At 27.0% G+C, this 26109-nt stretch overlaps 1 protein-coding gene across 1 annotated transcript; it reads right to left on the bottom strand.

Annotated features, from left to right (window-relative positions):
- Positions 1-11382: 11382 nt before the first annotated feature.
- LOC132934566 (uncharacterized) lies at positions 11383-16619 on the bottom strand. The gene is made up of 3 exons (XM_061000882.1): positions 16128-16619; positions 15830-16047; positions 11383-12098 (listed from the first exon to the last, which is right to left on the bottom strand). Exons 1-3 carry the CDS (start codon positions 16196-16198, stop codon positions 11794-11796), a joined length of 594 nt encoding a protein of 197 aa, XP_060856865.1. The 5' UTR covers positions 16199-16619; the 3' UTR covers positions 11383-11793.
- Positions 16620-26109: the final 9490 nt, after the last annotated feature.

Genomic DNA, 26109 nt, shown 5'->3' with positions numbered 1-26109 from the left:
AGCATAATATAAGAACTGGCAAATTATTTCTTTTCAAAATTTCATTACAATATCATAACGGTTTTTGTGAGAAGGTGCCGAAGGTGGTGAAGACAGTTTTTAAAAATTTAATATTATATTTTTATTTTGCAGATAATTTTACGCTAGTTCGACCGGTAGCACTGATATTTGGCTATCTATTTCTTAATAATATTATAAATGGATATAGCCATGAAGACTAGAATAAGTAGACCAAACTCGTACGGCCGCCCACATGAAAAAACGTACCAAAATGGGTTGCAAGATCAAACGGCCACAGGCTGCGCTGCGTACGCTAGGGTTGCTACTTTAACCTGCGTAATATAGGGATTATTCATGTTTTTTGCGTTTTTTGGAAAATATATGTATTATTTTGAATCATGACCCTCTTTAGATTTTATAGCTTTTACAATTACGCGTTTATACATGTGTATATTTCATAAATATTATTTTTATTTTTGTGTAAATAATTAAATTATATAATCCGTTAACACTATATCTAGTTATTTTATACCTATAATATATCCTTGTTCACATTAAGTCTGAGCCCGATACTATTTGATACACCATAGATAATAATAATATACGTGTTTTCTTGAACAATTATTTTATACCGATATATGTATCGTTACACTCAAATTTATTTCTTGAATAACATGTTTATGAAATATACACTTATGTACATGTATAATTGCGTAATCGTACAAGCTATAAAATATAAAGAGGGTCATGGTTCAAAATAATGCATATACTCGTATTTTCCAAAAAACGCCAAAAACATGAATAAGTGGAATGCTGATGATGTATAGTTGACCGACCTTATCTTCTAAGACCGTGTCATGGATATAGCCAAATTGCAAATCCAGAGTAAAATTATCGGCTAAACAAAAATATAATATTCAATTTTTGACTTGACCACCTTCTCACAAAAACTGTCCCATTGCCTCCGAGATGTTATATTAGTTGCCTATCTTAGTCCTTAAGATTAACATGAACAATATTTTAGAAAAATATAGGCAAATTATTATATACATTCTCGGGAGCGATAATAACAATTTGTTCGCCACTATTATGGTATTATCATATTTAGTATTTTATAATATTATGTAATAACATTTTGATTTTAAGGAAAATCGGTTTCTAATATAAATTCGTGAAAGTTAATCATTTCTATTCCCGACATCCCCGCACTAAATTGTTCACAATTAATTGAATAGTTGAGGGAATTTGTAAATTGTAATAGTTAATTAAAATTGTTAAGTCTATGTTTGTGAAACTATGGTTTTTCTTTCTCTTTAATTAAAACTTTAATATTCAGTTATGATGTTATATCCAATCCACCGCAGGCGAATTGTTAATTTGAGTTGAATCAGTTCACAAAGCGATAATTATTCATTATTTTTAGAATTATTCATTATTTTTAGAATTATTCATTATTTTTAGAATTATTCATTATTTTTAAAATTATTCATTATTTTTAGAATTATTCATTATTTTTAGTGCATAATAAACGATGGCAATGCTGTCGAAGTAATGCGCAAGAAGTCCCGGCAGCGTCGTCGATAACAAGAAAAAAAAAAAAAAGAAAAAAGTTCACAAAGCTAGACTGACGCAAATTTGCCCCTGAACTGATGTACGACAAAATCAAGATACCTACGACACCTATGTACACTATATTTTATATTTTTAATTTTCTCACGAAGGAGTCAAGTTATACAGCTAAAAATGGATGCTGGTTCATCGGAAGTTAATCGACTCAAAAACTACTGTACCGTTTTCAATAAAAAATTATATCAATGGATTCCTTGAGACTTGGATGAGGGTGTTTATAGCTTATTTTTTCAACTCCAATAGGTAGCTATAGAGTAGTTAACAAATGATTTTTTTTCAGCCTACGAAAAAATGGTGCTTATCTAAATGGTTGACATTGGTTACGTCATATTATATTACTATGTATTATCATTAAAAGAAATATGGCTTATACATTTTTTTAACTAAAACAGCAAATTATTCTTATGGTTTTGTAAATTTTAATAAACTATAAAAGTTGCTTTATGCTTAAGAAGGCCAAGAATAGTCCTCGATAAGTCGTCGGGAACTGTGCTTAATTCGATCGCATTATAGCGACCCATAATAATAGCGAGGGGCACCGTTTCACCGTTTCGATGTGACATACCGGCGACGGCTTAATGTTACATGTTGTAATAATAAAGGTATACCACTAGTTAATGATAAACGTTTATGGGCATTTATGTTTCGGATTGCGTTGTTAAAATTGTGTGAAATTTGCAGGGCTTGCATTTGAAAACAAAATCCCGCTTTTTGTTATTTACAATTTAAACGTTACACAATGTTTGCGTTTAATGTTATATAAAATAGTGTTAATACTATGGTTGAAATATACAGGTTATTGCATGGCTGCGTAAAGGGATACCACAGATATACATTTTTCTTATCATCAAAAATACACTGACAATAACTAACAAATTCAAAATCCCGCGCATATATACTTGATTATTATTGGCTCCCTTTACGCTGCCATTTTTATTTTCATCATCAAATATTTGATTGAGAAGTGGTATATTATATGCAATAACATTGTATACTTCAATCACGGTTAAAACCTATTCAATTTTAAAAAAATAACTAATGCGGGTAGGTAATGGCCCGGATACGGAATATAACACATAAAAATTCCATCGGAAATCTCAAAATAATATATAAATGGTTGCCTAATTCTGCTTATAATACTGCCTAATTACTAATATTGGTTACCGGTATTTTTCCAGAATCGAAATTCTCGAATGAACTTTTTTCCGAATGGTATTTTTTTTAAAAGTCCGTATACCCTAAATTTTTTTCCCGGACACTTTACCTGAATCGAATAATAATATTAATATCATAATAAATAATGTAGTGTAATAATTAAATATTTAAAAATTTATAATACGTATAAAGTGGCCAATTTATTACCTATTTTTTTGAGACGTTTATTTATAACAGTAAAAATAAATGTTATAGTGTGCTAATTAAATATTTAAAAATCGATAATTTATAATAAGTACGTATGAAGCGGCCAATTGCCTATGTTGTATAATAAAAAAAAATACATATGAAAAAGTGGGTAAGTGGATTTCGCTCTGCTGTACAGTAGGTTACAATTAGGACAGTGTATAATGGATTGTATTAAACTTGAATTTAATTGTATAATATCACTGTATAAGGAAAACGATTCTGAGCAAAGACGGTTTATCAGTCTGGATTTTTAAATTTGTATTATTTATTATAGCCTTGAAGTAGAATTAATATTATAATATTATAATTTTTATTCGTTGCTACGGTGATAAACAAATGGTTAGAAATTGTAATCCCATTTCAAGCGGGTTTTCGTAATTTGTCAGTAGCTTTTCCCGTGGCATTAAATAACTATTGAGAAAATCGAAAAATGACCTCTCTAAAGTACCATCTTGATCCAATTTACTAAAAGTTAAGGTACTTTATGTTGAAATTAAAGCACTCTATCTGGTAGAAATATTGTATACAGGATATAAAAAAATAAAATAAAATAAACACCATCGTCAGACCACTAGCTTTCACGTTCCGCTCAGAACAAAAAAAATAATAAAATAAACAAAATAATATTTATTACTTACAAAACAATATTATGCGCGATCGCCCTCAGAAATTGTAGCTCAAAAAATAAAAAAGGTGGATAAGTGGATGTCGCTCTGCTATACAGTAGGTTACAAGTGAGTTACTGTAATAATGGATGGTGTTAAATTTGAATTCAATGATATAATATCATTGTATAAGAAAAACGATTCTGAGCGAAAACGGTCAGTCAGCCTATGATATTACCAAGTATATTTGATGATATTATTGTGAATAAAGTAATTTATATATAACCTATTTACGTGGAGCCTTGTTTTAAATTTTCAATCCTTAGCCATAAAAGTTAAACATTTTATACATTTTTAACTACAAAATAATTAATAAATTATAAATTTGATAAATGTTGTCAAAATTTGAACTTTAAATGCTTATAAAAAAAAATTGTGCCTATGTATTTTTAATATTTTTCAACTGCTATTAGAACGATATATCAGGAGCCTTATATTAAATTTTCACGCTTTTTTACCCAACAAATAAAAATTTATTGATATTTATAGAAAAAAAAAACTAAAAAAATTGAAAACTGACAATGTCCGTAAACAGCTCAAAAAGAGTCAAAATATTTTCAACATTTTATGGTGTATAGAAAATGCTAATATAAACATTCAGTGAAATTTTCAAGTATCTACAGTCATTCGTATTTTAATTACAATAAAATAAGAAAATTGTTACATGAGAAATCGAGTAAATATCAAATGTTGTAAAAATATAAATTTCAGACGCTCATAAAAATTTAATTTAAGTTTCTTCTAGACATTTTTTTTTTTGATAAAGGTAGACAAACTTATGAGTAATCTTATATTACATTTTCAAATCTTAGATTTAAAAAGAAAAATTTTAATGAATTCTCAACTCAAAATAATTTGTTAATTTTCGTGATTTTTCCGTATTTTGTCAAAATTTGAACTTTAAATGCTTATAAATAAAACTGTGACTAAAGATTTTTAATTTTTTCATCTACCTTTGAAACAATAACCTAGGAGCCTTCTATTAAATTTTCAAGTTTTTTACTCAACGGGTAAAATTGTATTGATATTTATAGAAAAAAACTAAAAAAAACGGAAATTGACAATGTCCGTAAACAGCTCAAAATAAGTTCAAATATTTGGAAAATGTTATGGTGTATAGGAAATGCAATTATAAACATTCAGTAAAAATTTCATGACTGGCCCTACGGTCATTTGTTTTAGAGTTACACCAAGAACCAAAATCGATTTTATCAAAAACAGATTTTGCGTAAAAATTACCGTTTTTCCTTAATTTTTCTTTTGTTTTTCACGTCGCTTTTGAAAACTACTGGGAAACTTTTACTTTTGACCTCCCAAAGTACCAACTAGATTCACTTTCCTATCAGAAAAGTTACTGTTGAAGAAAATCCAAGCACTTTTACTGTCCTAAAAGGTGATGACAGACACAAAAATAAAAAAAAAATTTAAAAAAAAACACACATCATTGTAAAATCAATACATTCATCGCTTCGCACAGAATCTAAAATAAAAAAACAATAAAATAAAATAAACAATATAATATTTATTAATTACAAAACAATATTATGCGCGATCGCCCTCAGAAATTGTAGCTCCTGGTATGTATTAAAATCATCATTAATGAACCATGACAATAAACTATTAATTCAATTTTGAAATTTTTTATTTCAGGAACAATAACCGTCGGGAAAAAAGGTTTCGGGATTTCGGATTTGCGGGCAAATACCATTCGGGAAAAAGTTCATTCGGGAATTTCGATACGGGAAAAACGGCGGGTATCACTAAATTCTAATATTACAACTACTAAATAATATAGTATAATATTGTTCCCGTACATATAATCATGTTTTTCCCTCGTGAATGTAAGAAATTTGATTACTAACTACTATAAGAAAGTTCTACTTGATTTGTGAGTGGGGTTGTTGTTGGCTGGAGTGCACTTTAAACGGACCATCGCCGTGTACACATTATTGTGTTGCAATGCGATTGTCGTATAGAAGATGTATACTGTATAGATAAGGTACACCTATACCTACCTACCATTTTTATACAAAACCGTGGCGCCGGGGCGTCGTGGCATATTTACCTTATCGGCGTCGTCTCTCTATTGATAATCGTAAAATAGGTATAATATGTATTATTATTTATATATATATACATGCACATATGTATATAAATGGATATTATTGTATATTTTATAGGTACCTATGTATACTGCAGGTGTTCTCCTTGACCGTTGTACCCGTGGTGGCGACGCCAAGACGTGTCACCAAGAAAAACACAATACCTGCGGAATTTCGAACTGCGACAATTGTACAAAATATACACTATCGTGCCATACACAAGGATCAAGGACTCAGGGGTGGCCAAACGGTGGGTCGTGACGGGTCAATCTCGGACGATTTAAAATTCTATCCCGTATATTATAGTATTTTTGATAGAACATATTTTACTATACATTATTAAATATTAGTAGATGCTAGAAACAGTCTCAGTTTTATTTATATTATATTGGTTTAACCTGTTTGAGTGATTTGTGCATTTTCTCACATGACAGTTATAAGACCTGAATACTGTTTTAATCTTTTTATTTAAATCTACACGCTTTCTGATAATCATTTAGAGCTGACACCGGCAACCAGCGGGATTATGCATGCACATTTTAAACGTTTTTAATTTATATAATATTAATAGGTAAATACCTACTACGAATCATGCAAAAAATTTCCATTTATTTACTTTTATTAGAAAACACAATAAAATAAAACATTAAATGTAAAAAAAATCCACCCCTCCTCACCAAAGATAAAAGTTGCATAATCTAGTTACGTCACTGTCCACTGAATACCTATAATTAATCCGTTTCACTATATTGTCATTTGTCATACCATCATTCATGGATACGAGCTACACGTGAGTCTAGGAAATTAATTTATATACGATGATTTTTTAGTATTGTTAAAATACTAGAAATTAAAATACCTACCTAGTTTTATCGATCAAACAAAGACTCAAACGACTCAGTACAGCCTATCATTAAGTCATTTTGTATCATATGGATTACATAATCTGTAATTATATAATCAATTAATATAATATAATTAATTCACTGTTTAAGATATACCTTGTTCCTTGTATATACCTTAAACCGTGGTTAATTTTCCAATTTTTAATTTTTTTTACAGATAAAGAGAAAATATCTATCTATAGCAGAGTCTGCTAAATAATTGAACATAACCTGGCGATTCAAGTTAATAGTATTGCATTATGAGTACATAATAATATAGTCTATAATCTATATACTATCATTTTAGGTGTTAGTACTAATCAAATGTTTTAAAGTCACCAAGCTAAGTTCAATTATTTATCAGACTATTTTAACATAAATGATATCAATAGTTCAAATACATTTGAACACAACATTTAGAGCTGTTTTTTTGGTACTTACCGATAACCCCAGGAAATATAACCACAGAAAAATAACCCCATATGAGATTTTGCAAAATTATAAAAAGGTGGACATGAAGACAATGGTTAATATTTAAATATTAAGAATTTTTTTCATATTTATCATTTGGCCTGTTCTAATGACATTTTATAGTTTCGCCTATATTGACTGATACAAAAATTGACTATTTGCTTTTAAATCATACATAGACTGTCATTGAAATCTAGTGAATATGTGTAAGGGTAAGGTATCTAAACCAATAAGACTAACCTTGAACATTTTATAATTTTTTAACGTATACATTTTCGAGATATTAAAGAATTTCATATTTTCATCAAAATTTGAACTTTAAATGCTTATAAAATAAATCTTGCATAGGTAGGTACATATCTTTAATATTTTTAAAATATTAATACCTAGATTTGCATTATCAAGTTTTTTGACCAAACAAAAAATTATTGACGACAATTTTAATAAAAATTAATAAAAATACAAAAATCTCTCAAGGCTATAAATAGCTCAAAAAAAGTTTAAAAATGTCTGTCAAATAAGGAAAATGTTTTATTTACATTTGATGAAAATTACTTTATTATTATAAATTACTTTATTCACAATAATATCATAAAATATCCTTAGTAGGTAATATCATAGTCTTCGTTCAGAATAGTTTTTCTTATACAATGATATGTTATCATTGAATTCAAATTTAACACTATCCATTACCCACTTGTAACCTACTGTACAGAAGAGCGACACCTAATTTTTTAATATTTATATTATAATTTTCAAACAATAACAATAATATTTTATTTTATATTATATACCTATTATATAATATCCATGAAATAAAATATATTACGTTTCCTAATAATATTTTGACGATAATGTAAATATTATTAATAATAATTATTATATTATTAGGAGTCATTTTTACGAGTTTTACTTATAGATACAATATTTAAAAGATTATAAAATAAAAAATAAAAAAAGGTGGATAAGTGGATGTCGCTCTGCTGTACAGTAGGTTACAAGTGGGTCACTGTAATGGATGGTGTTAAATTTGAATTCAATGATATAATATCATTGTATAAGAAAAACGATTCTGAGCGAAAACGGTCAGTCAGCCTATGATTTTACCAAGTATATTTGATGATATTATTGTGAATAAAGTAATTTATATATAACCTATTTACTCGGAGCCTTGTTTTAAATTTTCAATCTTTAGCCATAAAAGTTAAACATTTTATACATTTTTAACCACAAAATAATTAATAAATTATAAATTTGATAAATGTTGTCAAAATCTGAACTTTAAATGCTTATAAAAAAAAATTGTGCCTATGTATTTTTAATATTTTTCAACTGCTATTAGAACGACATATCAGGAGCCTTATATTAAATTTTCACGCTTTTTTACCCAACAAATAAAAATTTATTGATATTTATAGAAAAAAAAACTAAAAAAATTGAAAACTGACAATGTCCGTAAACAGCTCAAAAAGAGTCAAAATATTTTCAACATTTCATGGTGTATAGAAAATGCTAATATGAACATTCAGTGAAATTTTCAAGTATCTACAGTCATTCGTTTTTTAATTACAATAAAATAAGAAAATTGTTACATGAGAAATCGAGTAAATATCAAATGTTGTAAACATATAAATTTCAGACGCTCATAAAAATTTAATTTAAGTTTCTTCTAGACATTTTTTTTTTTTTTGATAAAGGTAGACAAACTTATGAGTAATCTTATATTACATTTTCAAATCTTAGATTTAAAAAGAAAAATTTTTATGAATTATCATCAAAATAATTTGCTATTTTTCGTGATTTTTCCGTATTTTGTCAAAATTTGAACTTTAAATGCTTATAATTAAAAACTGTGACTAAGGATTTTTAATTTTTTTCTTCTGCCTTTGAAACAATAACTTAGGAGCCTTCTATTAAATTTTCAAGCTTTTTTACTCAACAGATAAAATTTTATTGATATTTATAGAAAAAAAAACTAAAAAAATTGAAAACTGACAATGGCCGTAAACAGCTCAAAAAGAGTCAAAATATTTTGTAAATTTTATGGTGTATAGAAAATGCTAATATAAACATTCAGTAAAAATTTCATGTCCCTACGGTCATTTGTTTTAGAGTTACACCAAAAACCAAAATCGATTTTCTCGAAAACAGATTTTGCGTAAAAATTCCCGTTTTTCCTTAATTTTTCTTTTGTTTTTCACGTCGCTTGTGAAAACTACTGGGAAATTTTTACTTTTGACCCCCCAAAGTACCAACTAGATTCACTTTCCTATCAGAAAAGTTACTATTGAAAAAAATCCAAGCACTTTTACTGTCCTAAAAGGTGATGACAGACACAAAAATAAAAAAAAAAATTAAAAAAAATTAAAAAAAAATAAAAAAAAAACACACATCATTGTAGAATCAATACATTCATCGCTTCGCTCAGAATCTAAAATATTCCGAATGATCGATACGTCAAATAATACAAATAGTTAAAAGAACCGTTAAAAATTAAAATATGTTGTTTCAAATAGATGCGGGCTGTAAAATATTTCCCTCTAGCAATTAAAAAAAAAAATTATGAAATTTGGTTTATTTTACAAGGCGGTATCGTTATTCCCGCAGAGTGTATTTTTGAGGACAAAATGGCATCGGCACGGGGTGCCTTAAGAGAAAAGTGTTATTGTAACTTGTAAGTGCCTAAAGTAAGTACCTACCTAGGAATCCATAAAAACGATTCTAAATTTTGTTGCAATTTATATAGTAATTATAAGAAGGTACACTTAATATGTATAACAAATAAATTACGGATTTTTATTAATACCGGTGACGGTAGGTATACATTATATTCTACAGTATTATGAAAGAACGTCGTTCATGATGCTCGTTCACGCGTTCACGTTCATATTTAGTTATACGTGAACATCACTAATTTTTTTTCAAATAGAACGTGAACGTGAACGACGTTTATATATTTAATGAATTTGAACGATTTTTAAAACGTTCAAATTTATTTATTATTTAATAAATACTGATTGATAATACTATTATGATATATAATATATTACGAATTATAAAAATAAAATACATGCAATTCCAGAGGGAACGCCTGGGCATATAACAACAATAATATTATTATTTCCACAATTTTGTATTTGTATTTAAACAATATATAAAAATAAAATAAAATAAAATAAAAATTTAAACGTGAAGAAGTTCCTTTTTTTTAGCACTGAACGTGAACGTGAACGAATTCATTATTTTAGTGAACGTTCCGAACACTATACCACTGGTTATAGGTAAATACTATATACCTACCTAATACCTATATAGAATTTATGGACAATGTAAATAAACCTAAAACCTACAGTAACTTCAGTGTGTATACGTCATATTATAATTATTTATTGTTTACATAAATTATAAGTAATACATTATAACTTGAGTCATTTTTGTACCATGTTTTCTCTGTAGGTAGTAGGTACTATGTACAATAACTACCTATATATATTAGCATTATAGGCTATATAGCTTATAAATTGTACCTTTTATGTACCGTAAGGTATCATGAACATTTCAAGATTCTAATTATCATAGTTTAGGATCTACGTTGATCAGTTAGTCGGTCCAGATACATTTGATTATATAATATATATATTATTTTTAAGGTGTAATAACATTTAATTTAAAAACTTACAATAATTGAGCAATCATGGTTCATATAGTGTTGGGCGACGGGGGTCTCTGATGGCGGTTAAAAAGAGTCCACTTAAACGCCCCGTTTAAAAATGTAGTATTATTTGTGATTTAAATTTAAATTCACATGAAATAATTACAAATTTGAATATTATTCAGGGTTTATTCAGGGTTAAAAGTGGGACGAGTATGCTTACATAATGCTTATATATTAGACATTATACATAAAATTATTGGATATGGAAAGCTTAAAACTATATAGAGACAATAGTAAACCCTGTGTAGAAAATGGCAAAAAAATAAAATAAAAATCAGACTGGTCTCAGATTTTACATCAAACAATTTTCAGAAATTGTACTAACAAATCTGGTTTACAAATTTTGCTTCTCTGGGCTAATAAATTATATAACTATGCTTCCTCTAAAATCTTAACACCAATTTTTTACTTTGTGGATGATTGATTAGAGATTTTTCAACACTTTTTAACAATCTTTTCAATGTGTAATATTTCTTTTTTCACAGGTCATTAAAAAAAGAAAATGAAATAAATAAATAAATGCAATTATTTAATAAATTACAAAATAAACAGTACCGCATTTACACATTCCTGGTAAAATATAATGAAAAATGTAGTTTTAAAACTTAATTAACTTTATAATATTTTTATAATATTTTTTTTTTAAAACTAATTTTACCTAATTATTTTCCTGTCCCAAAGCATTTGTTCACTTATGCTTCCCCCCAAAAGAGCCTTTATACAAAACATATGGATGCCAAATATAAAAGACTAAATGATCTTATGTTAAATTTAAACACATAAAAAACATCTTGGATTGTACAATATTGATAAAAAAAATTAAAAATAAGATTAAATTAATTTAAATAAAGGAAAATTTTTTTACAGTTTGTTAATTTATAAAATATATAGATTATTTAAAGTGCTTCAACATATAGTTAATTTCATATTTTTATCGAGTTACCCAATGTGATTTGTTTTCTTACAAGAAGTTCCAATAGTGACGCAAGTGATAATCTTTCCTTTTTTAGTTCTATAAGAAAGCCTCCGAGCTCATTCAGTTCGTCTATTTGACTTTCCACAATACTATTTATACGATCAATATCTGCATTTGTAACTACTCTTGGTGTAACATCACGTGATTCACGATTTTGAACGGCAACCACTTTTCTAGCAGCTTTTGCTAATGAAATACGTGACTTACTATTCTGCACAACAATCCCATTTTTTGTGCAATTTTTTGGTCTTCCTAAAACAGAAAAATAACTTGTATTGTGAATTTATTTTCTGCTGCAGACATTAATATAACAGAGTACCTATTAGATTTATCATTTTCATTTTAATTTGATGATTATTTCCCATGATAAAATTTTGTTGATATGTACTTACTACTTAGCACCCATAAGTTTCAAATCTTAACTAAAATACATTTCCTACACATATATCAGCAGCCATCGATAATATAGTAGACACATTGGAAATTAATCTAATAAGAGATTATAGTGATTAAAAATGTCTCTTTTTCAAAATTTGAAATTATATTATTATTATTTTTTTTTTTTTACTAAGAAATAAAGGCTTAAATTTCTTGGTTATTAGTCTGTGTTTAAAATATTTACATTATGGGAGTATACGGTATGAAGTTACAAATTATATATTTACATATGAATAAATCTAACGATAATAGTTTAAGTAACTTCTAATTATTATTTATTACACTTATGTGTACAAGTGTTAATATATAAGAAAGATTTAGATGTTTAATTTTGGTATAGTATTTTTTATTCTACATAACAAGGATTGGCCACTCAAAGTTACTACAGGGTCAAATTTTAAAACTATAAAATCTAGCAGGCAAGAGCATACATAACATTTTTAATGCAAAAATGGAAAATCTATAAAACATGGTAAAAGTGGTATTTTTTAAATAGGGAATTTTTCTAAAGCACATCTCTTTAGTAGATAAAAATGGCTTTGTTTGAAACTTATTTTTAATTAAAATGTGATGCATCTTGCTTTTCAATTTCTTCTGAAACAATGTAATTTTTAAACTTCAGATAAATGTTAACATTTTATGGAGTGTTATTTGAAAATGTAGCAAACGACAGATAAAAAAGATATGCAGGAAGGATGCGGACCTTAACTATAGGTATACTAGAATAGGGGTTCTCATTCTTTTAATATTTAAGTACAGTAGAACCTCGATTATCCGAACCTCCGTTATACGAACCCTCTATTATCCGAACTATAATTAGCGTATACAAACGTTCTGTTATCCGAACATGAAAACTCGTATCGGACAGGTATTGATAATTATGTCAAAAAATATAATAAATAAAATAAATTTAATGTATTTAATTATGTATGTATGTATGTACCTAATGTATTTCTAATAATTTAATGTATTTCTGATAATGTAATGTAATATGTAATGTAATTCTAATAAAATATTAATAATAATAATAAATATTTAACTATACAAATAATAAATAATTAATACATAATATTATAAACATTTTTTATTTTATATTTCCAATATCCGAACTTTTGCGTATCCGAACTAGGTGCGGTCCCAATTAGTTAGAATAATCGAGGTTCTACTGTACTGTCTACTCATTACATTTTCATGTTTTTGACCTAATAATCTTTAAGTATTTGTTATCAAAAAATGTGAATTACCCGTCCAAAATTTGAAATGACCGTTTCCACTATCATTTAAAAATGTGAGTGAATGGAGCTATTATAAAACTTGATAGTAAGAACATTATCTCTGTTTGTATGTTGGTTTTCAATGATTATTCAGTTTAAGTGAGTTATGAGTAAAGACCGGATTTATATTCTCTTAAAATACCTTAAATATGATGCTAATATTCTCGAAAAAACCTTAAAATATTCTCATTATATTCTCTTAAAAATTTAAAAAATATGCTAAAATATGCAAAATATACTAAAAAAAAAGCAAAAATAATCAATAAACATCATTATATTTACTTTAATATGCATTTAAAAATTTTTTTTTTCAATTTTATATTAATAGTGAGTTAATTATTAGGTATTTAAAGTTGTGTATTCTAATGGAATATTATTGCACTTTAGTAAGAGTTGGAAATGATAAAATAATATTAAAATTAAAAATAAATACAAATTTTTTCTCACAATTTACAAAATATTCCAAAATATGCTAAATGAGTTAAATATTCTCTAACCCATAAAATATTCTCAAATATGCAAAAAAAACTTTTTTCTACGCATTCAGAATTGAACAAATCATCCCCATTTTTTACTCTCATAAGACTGCATAGACCCAGTAACGATATGTAAAAACATATAAATCCGGTCTTTAGTTATGAGCATTTTTAATTTACGCTATATTATATATATATACCATGCTAAAATATTGAACTATCGTAAAAAAACAACATAGGCATAGTACACAGACAATGTACTTACCACCAGGTTCTATAATAGGTCGATTCACTCTAGTTTTTAATTAATGGAGCTAAATTTGATCTGCTGAGCATAAATTTGTTGTGTTACATATTTGTCAGACGGAGACAACACACGCAGGTGTGTAACTGTGTTACACCATGTTAAGTGTGTTGCAATTAATTACATTAAATAAATTAACAAAATATTATGTATTTATGTATTACTGACTTTTGGAATGAATTTTTAACTATTTTATTTATAGAAACTATAACAAAATATAATGTATTATAATTTATATGTATCTTTTGTGATTTTTTTTATTATTATTATTTTTATAGTATCTAACATTCAACATATTGTAAAGATTATAATACTGATAATTTATTACATACAAATATAAGTACCTGAAAACACAAAATTTATTCCAAAAATATGGAAAATATTATAATGATTTTACCATAGCAGGTAGATTGGTGGAAATGGTCATTTTTAATTTTCGAGGATATAGTACATGCCCCAACAAATGTATAGGTATTATTTATATGTAAAAGATTTTGTCAGGATTATCTAAATTCCTACGATTAGCCACAACGTCAGTATTTATAAAACCACTAACCAGCTAATATCAAATAAACCAAATAATATTTAATGTTAATAAATAAATTCCGACGGTGAACACTGTATAATAATAGAATCTTAATACAGAAATAAACATTAATTTACCACATAGTATTTCAATCTTTGAATAATATAAGTACTTTTTAGTTGTTTGAAATAATGTTGTTTACTATGTTATTCTAACAGCCAGTTTGTTGTAAAAGCGTTTTTTTACTTTGCAAACATTAATATCATCTGTAACATATTTAAATTCTAAGTCGTTGCTAAAATGTTTAAAAATATGTTTAATGTACCTATTTATTGAATTTTATTTTACAATTAATTTGGAATTTTTATTATAGATTTCTGTTGAAAAAAATCACAAAGAGATACATTTACTATGAGGATAATATGTATAACCGTTATAAGGGTGACTACAATTTCTGTTATTTGCTGTATATACCTTTACTTCATTAAATATCTATTATTTACTACTAACAAAGTAATAATTCAGTATTTGGAGTGGTAAAAAAGTATATTTAAGTGGTAAAAAAATATTATATGTGAGTCAAGAAAATAAAAAGTAAAAGTCGCCACTGATTGTTGTAAATTACTAATATAATATTTGAACGTATTTTAATAGTCCTGTATAAATTGTTATGATGTACATTAGAAATTGTCTACTCACTAATGACTGATAGACAGTTACTATGATACTTATAGGTACTACATGTAGCATACGTCATTCAATGCTGAATATACAACAATTATGACCACTACTTAGGCCACTTACGATTAGGTAATATTATTACTGTATTAAAATGTAATACTATAAATCGCTGTAAATGTACAAACACAAAGGGCATCTATAACCATTAGAGCGAAAACTTCATTTGTAGAATTGGTAATCGTCATCCCACATAAAATAATTAAAAGAAGAAAAATGTATAATACCTTTTGCAATTTTTAATGGCAAATTTGTTGATTTTACATGGCCATTTCCAAAAATTGTTGGTACAGCATCACGATAAAGTAAACGCCTTTTTAAACCAGTTTTGAAGCATGTTGGCTCAAAGTGAAATGAACATATTTTACGGTTTGGTAAGACTTCTTCATTGGCTAATTTACACAGGTCGAGCCAGATCTGCCGTTTTTTCGGACACGATGGAAATCTAACACAAAATAAAATACAACTAATTAGACTAGAATGTTTTTGTCCCCGTACGCTAGGGTAAATATTTACGAGACTTACGTGTGTACAGACATCTTGGAGACTGAATACTTGAGAACTGGTTTCTCACACAGAATACAAACGTTGGACATTTTCGATGATTTTACAGTTAAAACTATTTTAACAAAAAGATATCGTCGTTCTAATGCAATGATGTGAATACGTGATCGCTCCAGTGAAGTCTGACTCGGTTAAAAGGTTAAATAGTAGTCACTATACGTGCGTCTATTCAGTTTATCATGGACATCGATTTTGAATTTTGATCTTCACAAACCGTCCTTTTACTCCTTCTGAGTGGCGAGTGACAGACTGATAATTTATTCTATAATCTATACAACTTACAGCCGCAGTAGTTGTTGTACAAGACGTATACAACTGCAGCATAGATAAGTATAATATAAACTGTAAACAAATTCGGTTGGAAAAATAACGGCTTAATAGGTATGTAACCACGGTATAGAAAGTAATCTTACGTTATCTTTGCCGCGAACTCAATTATGATAACATAATATTGTGACGGGCCCTTAGATCATATACTATAATATATATGGTCCAAGGACGGGCCACACAAGACTGCGCACGGCCGCAGACCGCACTCTGGTGGTTCGTCTCAACGGGCCCGGGTAGTGACGACTAAGACTACGGGTCGCTTCACCCAATTCTACCCAGTCACGACGTCGACGAACTACCTCGACGATTATAATATTATAATAACGAAGCCACAGAACACCAGACCAATGTCCTCGGCGCTGGGCGCCGGCCGGTCTAATCTTTTGTGCGCCCCCGCCAAAATAAATTATCATAACAACGGCAATGCTTGAGAAAGATCAAGGTTTATAGATAATATATTATATATTATATAATATACCTTTATATTATCCATAAACCTTGGAGAAAAATGTATTCTCATTCATGACAAAATAGATATATGTATGTCGGCAACTTTTTGATACGCATCGTGTTCGCCGACCACTCCACACCCCGTCAATTGACTGGTCTAAATACTGACGAGAATATTTAATAATATTATGTTCTTGAGAGTTGTACATTTGTGATTTGTATGATTGTATCTATGTCAATATAAATTATAATAATATAATATCATATTACTTAATAGTTATTACTCATTAGTTGTACGAATAAGTCATAACTACATATAACTACTTGTAGAATTTAAAATAAAATGTATTGAATATATATATGTTTTATCATTTATTAGGTATTTAAATGTGCACATACCTAGGTTTAGGTATTTTTGTTCCATAATAATTTGTTTGCAACTGATCCCCCCCCCCCCCCCATACAAAAGTTATGTATACGCCACTGCTCATTAGTATTTATTAATTATTATTGTTATTATTATTACAATATGCACGAATGGCGTAGTATGGTATGGTATATCTTTATATATACCATATACGATACACCTAAATGGCTATCTCTAGATGTATAATTAAGTTATTTTTCTTGAAGAGTTTTGGTTGATGGGACAATAAATAGATTTAACTATATTTCTAGTTTCTTATTCTAGTAAATGGTTATGTAATATGCATCATCTATAATAATGTTTATTTTTATTATATTTATTATTTAATTATTTATAAGTTAACTTAACTTGAATTTGATTAAAAGTAACTCGTTATTTATTAAGTTTAAATTAATTAAAATAAGTTAGTTAAAAAAAATTAATTAATGAAAATTAAATTAAAAAAGTTAAAATTAACTTAACTTCAACTTTTTAACTCGCTTACCTATGCCCAGGCTTGATAATATGGTACATAATAAATCTACTCACTAGAGTGATTGTCGACAATTAGCGTAAGAACATTTTACATTTTTGCCTCAGCTCATCATTATTTGTTCCGCAACAATATGTTTTTAATTGTGTTTCTGAATAATAACACTAGACTAGCGCTAAAAGTTTACTAGTTATGGATTTTATGTTAGATAGCCGTAATAGTTTTTCAGGATACTGCCGTTGCCCGTTAATAAATGAGATGAAAAATATCTTTATAGGTATAAGGTAGGAATAGAAGCAATCAGCATAATGTATTACGTAATCCTGAGATTACAATTTTTTTTCTAGTGCCTAAAAATATTAATTTCAAGTATCGCTGAAAATTACCAAGAGGACGCTAAACGGTTAAATTTCTTTGTCTTCGTCTTACATGTGCGTGACATGGCAAATTTGAGTGAATCAACGTCGTCGTATTATGAAACTTGATGGTAAGAATATTATCTGTGATTGAATGAGGGTTTTTTACGCATAATTCAGTTTTTAAGTGAATTATGAGCATTTTTAATTTACGCTACATTATATTAAATAGGCGTAACTCACTAAAAATTGAAATGTCGTAAAAAACCCACATACAAACACAGATAATGTTCAGGTTCTTACAATACAATTTCATAATAGGTCGATTCATTCTAATTTATTAATCTAACGGAGCTAAATTTGACCTGCTGAGCGCACATTTCCTATGTTACGCAGTTGTAAGACAGAGACAACAAATTGCCGTGTAGCGTCCTTTTAAATTTAATTTACAACATATTTCATGAATTTTGACTTTATGTTGCAACACGTATTTCAATGATCGATAGCGTAATTAAAATTGTTTGGTAGGAAGGAGCGATTATATTATGTAGGTACTTAAGTACCAAAATAACGTCATACAGCTGACAAGTTTAAAAAATAAAACAGAAAATATTGTGAAGATTAAAATTCTATAACTGAAGTTCGACTGACAAATTATAAAACACCATCATTCTAAGCTCGTTGAAATACAAATGTTCCAAAATAAAAATAAAACCAATAATCGTATTGTGGTAAACTGGATTTGTTCTTTAAAAATGTTTTACCAAATGTAGCCATGTAGGTACCTAAGTAATGTTGAACAAATAATAATTAAAATATTAATTATATGTTTACAATGTACCATATTATTATGTATATATTGTTCATTAATTAATTTTAAAGAAAGTATGCAAAAATAGTACATATGTATAAAAGTAATATTTTATAAGCTAATAGTAATAATAATAAACACAATTTAAAATTAATTGCTAACATTTGAATTTAAAATTACCTATTAAATAAAGATATTTACATAACACACAAGAGATTGGTTTTTACGAATAATAATAATGTACCTACACGTCATCATATTTATTTTAAAAATAACAATTAAAACAAAATTGTATAAATAGGACATAATACTAAATGCATTAGATATTTATTTATTTATATAAAATCAACGGGTCAAACCCCTTTAACAAAGAAAGAAAAACATTACATATGAATTGGCACAATATGAAAACTAATAGTAAGGTGATTGTGATAATAATAAAAGTAAAAAGGTGGGCAAGTGGGTGTCGCTCTGCTGTACAGATATACAAGTACCCTTTTTTACTGTAAACTCCACCACTGAAAAATATCAAGTAACAACAATATAAAATTAATATAATATATTATTAAAAAAGGTGGATAAGTGGATGTCGCTCTGCTGTACAGTAGGTTACAAGTGGGTCACTGTAATGGATGGTGTTAAATTTGAATTCAATGATATAATATCATTGTATAAGAATAACGATTCTGAGCGAAAACGGTCAGTCAGCCTATGATTTTACCAAGTATATTTGATGATATTATTGTGAATAAAGTAATTTATATATAACCTATTTACGTGGAGCCTTGTTTTAAATTTTCAATCTTTAGCCATAAAAGTTAAACATTTTATACATTTTTAACCACAAAATAATTAATAAATTATAAATTTGATAAATGTTGTCAAAATCTGAACTTTAAATGCTTATAAAAAAAAATTGTGCCTATGTATTTTTAATATTTTTCAACTGCTATTGGAACGACATATCAGGAGCCTTATATTACATTTTCACGCTTTTTTACCCAACAAATAAAAATTTATTGATATTTATAGAAAAAAAAACTAAAAAAATTGAAAACTGACAATGTCCGTAAACAGCTCAAAAAGAGTCAAAATATTTTCAACATTTTATGGTGTATAGAAAATGCTAATATGAACATTCAGTGAAATTTTTAAGTATCTACAGTCATTCGTTTTTTAATTACAATAAAATAAGAAAATTGTTACATGAGAAATCGAGTAAATATCAAATGTTGTAAAAATATAAATTTCAGACGCTCATAAAAATTTAATTTAAGTTTCTTCTAGACATTTTTTTTTTGATAAAGGTAGACAAACTTATGAGTAATCTTATATTACATTTTCAAATCTTAGATTTAAAAAGAAAAATTTTTATGAATTCTCAACTCAAAATAATTTGCTATTTTTCGTGATTTTTCCGTATTTTGTCAAAATTTGAACTTTAAATGCTTATAATTAAAAACTGTGACTAAGGATTTTTAATTTTTTTCATCTGCCTTTGAAACAATAACCTAGGAGCCTTCTATTAAATTTTCAAGCTTTTTTACTCAACAGATAAAATGTTATTGATATTTATAGAAAAAAAAACTAAAAAAATTGAAAACTGACAATGGCCGTAAACAGCTCAAAAAGAGTCAAAATATTTTCAAAATTTTATGATGTATAGAAAATGCTAATATAAACATTCAGTCAAAATTTCATGTCCCTACGGTCATTTGTTTTAGAGTTACACCAAAAACCAAAATCGATTTTCTCGAAAACAGATTTTGCGTAAAAATTCCCGTTTTTCCTTAATTTTTCTTTTGTTTTTCACGTCGCTTGTGAAAACTACTGGGAAATTTTTACTTTTGACCCCCCAAAGTACCAACTAGATTCACTTTCCTATCATAAAAGTTACTATTGAAGAAAATCCAAGCACTTTTACTGTCCTAAAAGGTGATGACAGACACAAAAATAAAAAAAAATAAAAAAAAAAACACACATCATTGTAGAATCAATACATTCATCGCTTCGCTCAGAATCTAAAATAAAAATAATAATAATAATAAATAGTCGTCCACATTAAAATAATATAATAGTTATATAAATAATAAATTTGACATAAAATAAATCAAAATTAAGCCAAAAATATATAAAAATGAAAAATTACTAACCTAACAGCTAAGAATATACAATTTATATTATTATATAATATTCATAATTTTCATAGTAATAATTTATAATCGACCACATTAAAGTATAATAGTTAAGTAAATAATACATTTTACATAAAATATATCAAAATGAAGCCAAAAATAAATAAAATTAAAAATTCTCTAACGGCTAAGAGCAAGGCTGGGCATTAACGAGGTAAAAAGTTAGTTTTATTTTTTTAACTTTTTAACTTTTTAACTTAACTAGTTACTTTTGGCTTTTCATTAACTTAACTGTTAACTTACAAAATTTTTTTTTGTTATTACACCTCTATTTTATTTCACCAGTCGCGTGTCTGATATTTTTGTTATACTTAAAGTTTTAAATAAAACCAATAAATTGCCTCTTTGGCCAGTAATTAATTGTATATCAAAACTTTTTTGCGACATAATTCGTTCGGACATATTTTGTTTAATACACTTTAACAGACACTGACGGAAGAACACTACAAATGATTATGTTCGTCAAAGGATACCTAAGTTACCTACTGCCGATATTAATGATATCATCATTGAAAATACTGTTAAAATTATTTTTAACTATTAATAAATTAATAGATCTAATATTGAAAATATTATCAATTTCTACGTGGATCCATCGCCACGTATTTAATGTGAGAAGGCATTTGGCAATGTGAGCAGGTAAGAAATTAAAACTGGCGTAGTTTACATTAGACCTTTTAATTACCTTTTTATCTAACCGGTATTCTGGCGGAGTTTACAATCGCCCGTGCAGAAGTTACAAGTGGGTCACTGTAATGGATGGTGTGAATTTTGAATTCAATGATATAATATCATTGTATAAGAAAAACGATTTTGAGTGAAAACAGCCAGTCAACCTATGATATAACTAAGTATTGATGATATTATTGTGAATAAAGTAATTTATATATAATCTATTTACGTGGAACCTTGTTTTAAATTTTCAATCCTTACCTATGATAGTAAAACATTAACAATTAACGATCAGTCAGCCTATGATATTACCAAGTATATTTGATGATATTATTGTGAATAAAGTAATTTATATATAACCTATTAAACTTATGAGGAATCTTGCATTATATTTTAAAATCTTAGATTTAAAAACAAACATTTTTATAAATTTCTAATACTACATAAATTGCACATACTTTTGTGATTTTTACGTATTTTTTCAAGATATGAACTTTAAATGCTTATAAAAAAAATTCTGACTATATATTTTTAATATATATTGTAACTACTATTGTAACAATGTATTAAAAGCCTCGTATTAAATTTTCAAGACTTTTACCCAACAAATAACATTTTATTGACATTCATAGAAAAAAAAAAACTAAAAATATTGGAAACTGAAAATGTCCATAAACAGTTCAAAACGAATCAAAATATTTTAACGTGTATACAAAAGGCTAATATAGACAACCAGTGAAAATGTCATGTATCTACAGAGATTTGTTTTAGAGTTACACCATAAACCATAATCGATTTTGTTGAAAAATTCCTGGTTTTCTTCATTTTTTTTTTATTTTTCTCAGCACTTGGGAAATGGGAATATAAAATTTTGACCTCCACTATGCACCAGCTAGATTCACTTTTTCATTAAACAAGATACTAAAGTTGAAAATCGAAGCATTATTTTGACTACTTATCGTGTACACAGACACAAATAAAAAAAAATACTCATTATTGTAAAATCAATAGGTACATTCATCGCTCCGCTCAAAATCTAAAATAACAAGAAATACAAAGACAACATTTTAGTCTATAAAACAAAACTATAACATATTTTGTATTAAAATTAGGTATATGGATCAAATCAGAATTACGTGTATACATACTAGGGATTCTAAATCCAATTAAATTTAAAATAGCTGAGTAGTTTATAGTATTATTTAAAATATTAGACAAATATTATATCTATTAAATAACGCCTGATGTTAAGAGAGTCAATATCTATAGACTATGGAGTATTGAACCAAAAGGACATTCCAAATTGGACATTTATTATAGATATATCATGAATCTAATATAATTATATAATTATTTAATTTAATTCAATAAATGTTATATTTTGAATAATGAATAATAAATAAATAATGAATATTTTAATTCTACAATGATGTATGTTTTTTAATTTTTTTATTTGTGTCTGAGATCTGTGTACACGATATTATTAATCCAAATAATCCTTCAATTTTCAACTTCAGTATCTTATTCGATGGTAAATTGAATCTAGGTGGTAAATTCATGTGTTGAAAATTCCCAGTAGTTATCAAAAGCCCAAGAAAAAACAAAAATATTAAGAAAAATCAGGAATTTGAAAACGCAAAATCGGTTTTTGACATAATCGATCATTTTGGTTTTTAGTGTAACTCTAAAATTAATTACGGTAGATACATTCCAATTTTAACTCAATGTTTATATTAGCATTTTCTAGACACCATAAGACTTTCAAAATATTTTGACTTGTTTTGAAAAGTTTACAGACATTTTCAGTTTCCAATTTTTTTGCTTTTTTAGATTCTGAGTGAAACGATGAATGTATTGATTTTACAATGATGTGTGTTTTTTTTTTTATTTTTTTTTTTTATTTTTTTTTTTATTTTTGTGTCTGTGTACACGATAAGTAGTCGAAATAATGCTTCGATTTTCGACTTCAGTATCTTGTTCGATGGGAAAGTGAATATCGTTGGTGCATTGGGGAGGTCAAAATTTTAATTTCCCAGTAGTTTTCAAAAGCGATGTGAAAAACAAAAGAAAAATTAAGGAAAAACGGGAATTTTTACGCAAAATCGATTTTTAACAAAATCGATTTTGGTTATTGGTGTAACTCTAAAACAAATGACCGTAGATGCATGAAATTTTCACTGGTTGTTTATATTTGTATTTTCTATACACAATACAATTTTGAAAATAATTTGACTTTTTTTGAACTGTTTACGGACATTGTCAGTTTTCAGTTTTTTTAAATTTTTTTTCTATAAATATCAATAAAATTTTATTTGTTGGGTAAAAAAGCTTGAAAATTTAATAGAAGGCTCCTAGGTTATTGTTTCAAAGGCAGATGAAAAAAATTAATAATCCTTAGTCACAGTTTTTTTTATACACGTTTAAAGTTCAAATCTTGAAAAAATACGGAAAAATCACGAAAATTTGCAAATTATTTTGAGTTAGAAATTCATAAAAAATTTTCTTTTTAAATCTAAGATTTTAAAATCTAATACAAGATTCCTCATAAGTTTGTCTAACTTTATCAAAAAAAAAATTTCTACAAGAAAGTCAAATTAAATTTTTATGAGCGTTTTAAATTCATATTTTTACAACATTAGATATTCACTCGATTTCTCATGTACCGATTTCCTTATTTTCTTGTAATTCAAAAACGAATAACTGTAGATACATGAAAATTTCACTGAATGTTTATATTAGCATTTCCTATACACCATACAATTTTGAAAATATTTTGACACTTTTTGAGCTGTTTACGGGCATTTTCAGTTTTCAATTTTTTTAGTTTTTTTTTCTATAAATATCAATAAAGTTTTATCTGTTGGGCCAAAAAGTGTAAAAATTTAATACAAGACTCCTGATATATTTTTACAATAGCAGTTGAAAAATATTGAAAATACATAGGCACAGTTTTTTTTTTATAAGCATTTAAAGATCAAATTTGGACAGAATTTATCAAATTTATAATTTAATAATTATTTTGTAGTTAAAAATTTATAAAATGTTCAACTTTTATAGCTAAGGATTGAAAATTGAAAACAAGGCTCCACGTAAATAGGTTATTTATAAATTACTTTATTCACAATAATATCATCAAATATACTTGGTAATATCATAGGCTGACTGACCGTTTTCGCTCAGAATCGTTTTTCTTATACAATGATATTATATCATTGAATTCAAATTTAACACCATCCATTACAGTGACCCACTTGTAACCTACTGTACAGCAGAGCGACATCCACTTATCCACCTTTTTTTTTATAAATGTCAATAAAATTTTATTTGTAGGGTTAAACCTTTAACTTTTAATACAAGGCTCCTATTATATTGTTTAAATGGCAGTACAAAATACATAATTAACATTTTTTTACTGTCATTTTAATTTCAAATTTTTATAAAATATTTCTCAAGTATCGATTTACTTATTTTGTTGTAATTAATTTATAAATTATATTATTAATTTCATTTATAATACATTACATTATATACGATTTGTGCTTAACATTTTCTTTTAAATTAAAATTATTGAAGTATAACATAATTAGAAAATTAGAAACTACGGCTTTAGCTAACAAACAGTAGGTTAGTATAGGTACTCATAATGTATTATACATATTTTATTGTCTATTGGCCGGCAGTTCCGCCGTGGTTTACGCATTTTAATTACCTTACAAAATTGCGTATATATAACAATTAAGAACCATACGAATATGGATCATGAATTCGTATACCTCTAGAACGGTTACTTGTAGGTACATCATAAATTGATATTATAACAACATAATATCTATGTCCTACAATTTTTGTTTGAAACTATTTTTATTCTAGGTATATAGTACCTATATGCGACAAAATTAAAAGGTAGATATTAAAGTATTCCTAACCTTTGACCTCTAATAATCTTTTCCACGTATATTATGATATAGATGTGGACTTTTCACTCAAACAACGGATATCGATAGTGGTTCCACTACGGATAGTACGTTTTATATAAAATATGGATTATGAATATCTAATTACTAATTGGCCCAGGGCCCAAAATTAACTTAATCCGGGCTTGTTTTCAAACGTTGTTTATTAAGTCCTAATAAAGGTACGATATAATACGTACCGAAATTCAGCTTGGTGATAATTTTTCGGAGATAAGGATATTTTTCGTCTAATTTGACTGGGATGTATAATAGTAAA

The sequence above is a fragment of the Metopolophium dirhodum genome, chromosome 1 (assembly GCF_019925205.1).
Source record: "Metopolophium dirhodum isolate CAU chromosome 1, ASM1992520v1, whole genome shotgun sequence".
NCBI classification, from domain to species: Eukaryota; Metazoa; Arthropoda; class Insecta; order Hemiptera; family Aphididae; genus Metopolophium; species Metopolophium dirhodum.
Note: the sequence above shows the minus strand (reverse complement) of the source record. Positions and strands in the feature narration are given on the sequence as shown.

Bases quoted from the DNA above. Each gene is read 5' to 3' on its own strand.
- LOC132934566 (XM_061000882.1), bottom strand. From the start codon at position 16,198: ATGTCCAACGTTTGTATTCTGTGTGAGAAACCAGTTCTCAAGTATTCA. The intron at 16,048-16,127 runs GTAAGTCTCGTA...ATTTTGTGTTAG, and splicing joins TCCAAGATGTCTGTACACAC to ATTTCCATCGTGTCCGAAAA. The intron at 12,099-15,829 runs GTATTATACATT...TTTCTGTTTTAG, and splicing joins GCCATTAAAAATTGCAAAAG to GAAGACCAAAAAATTGCACA.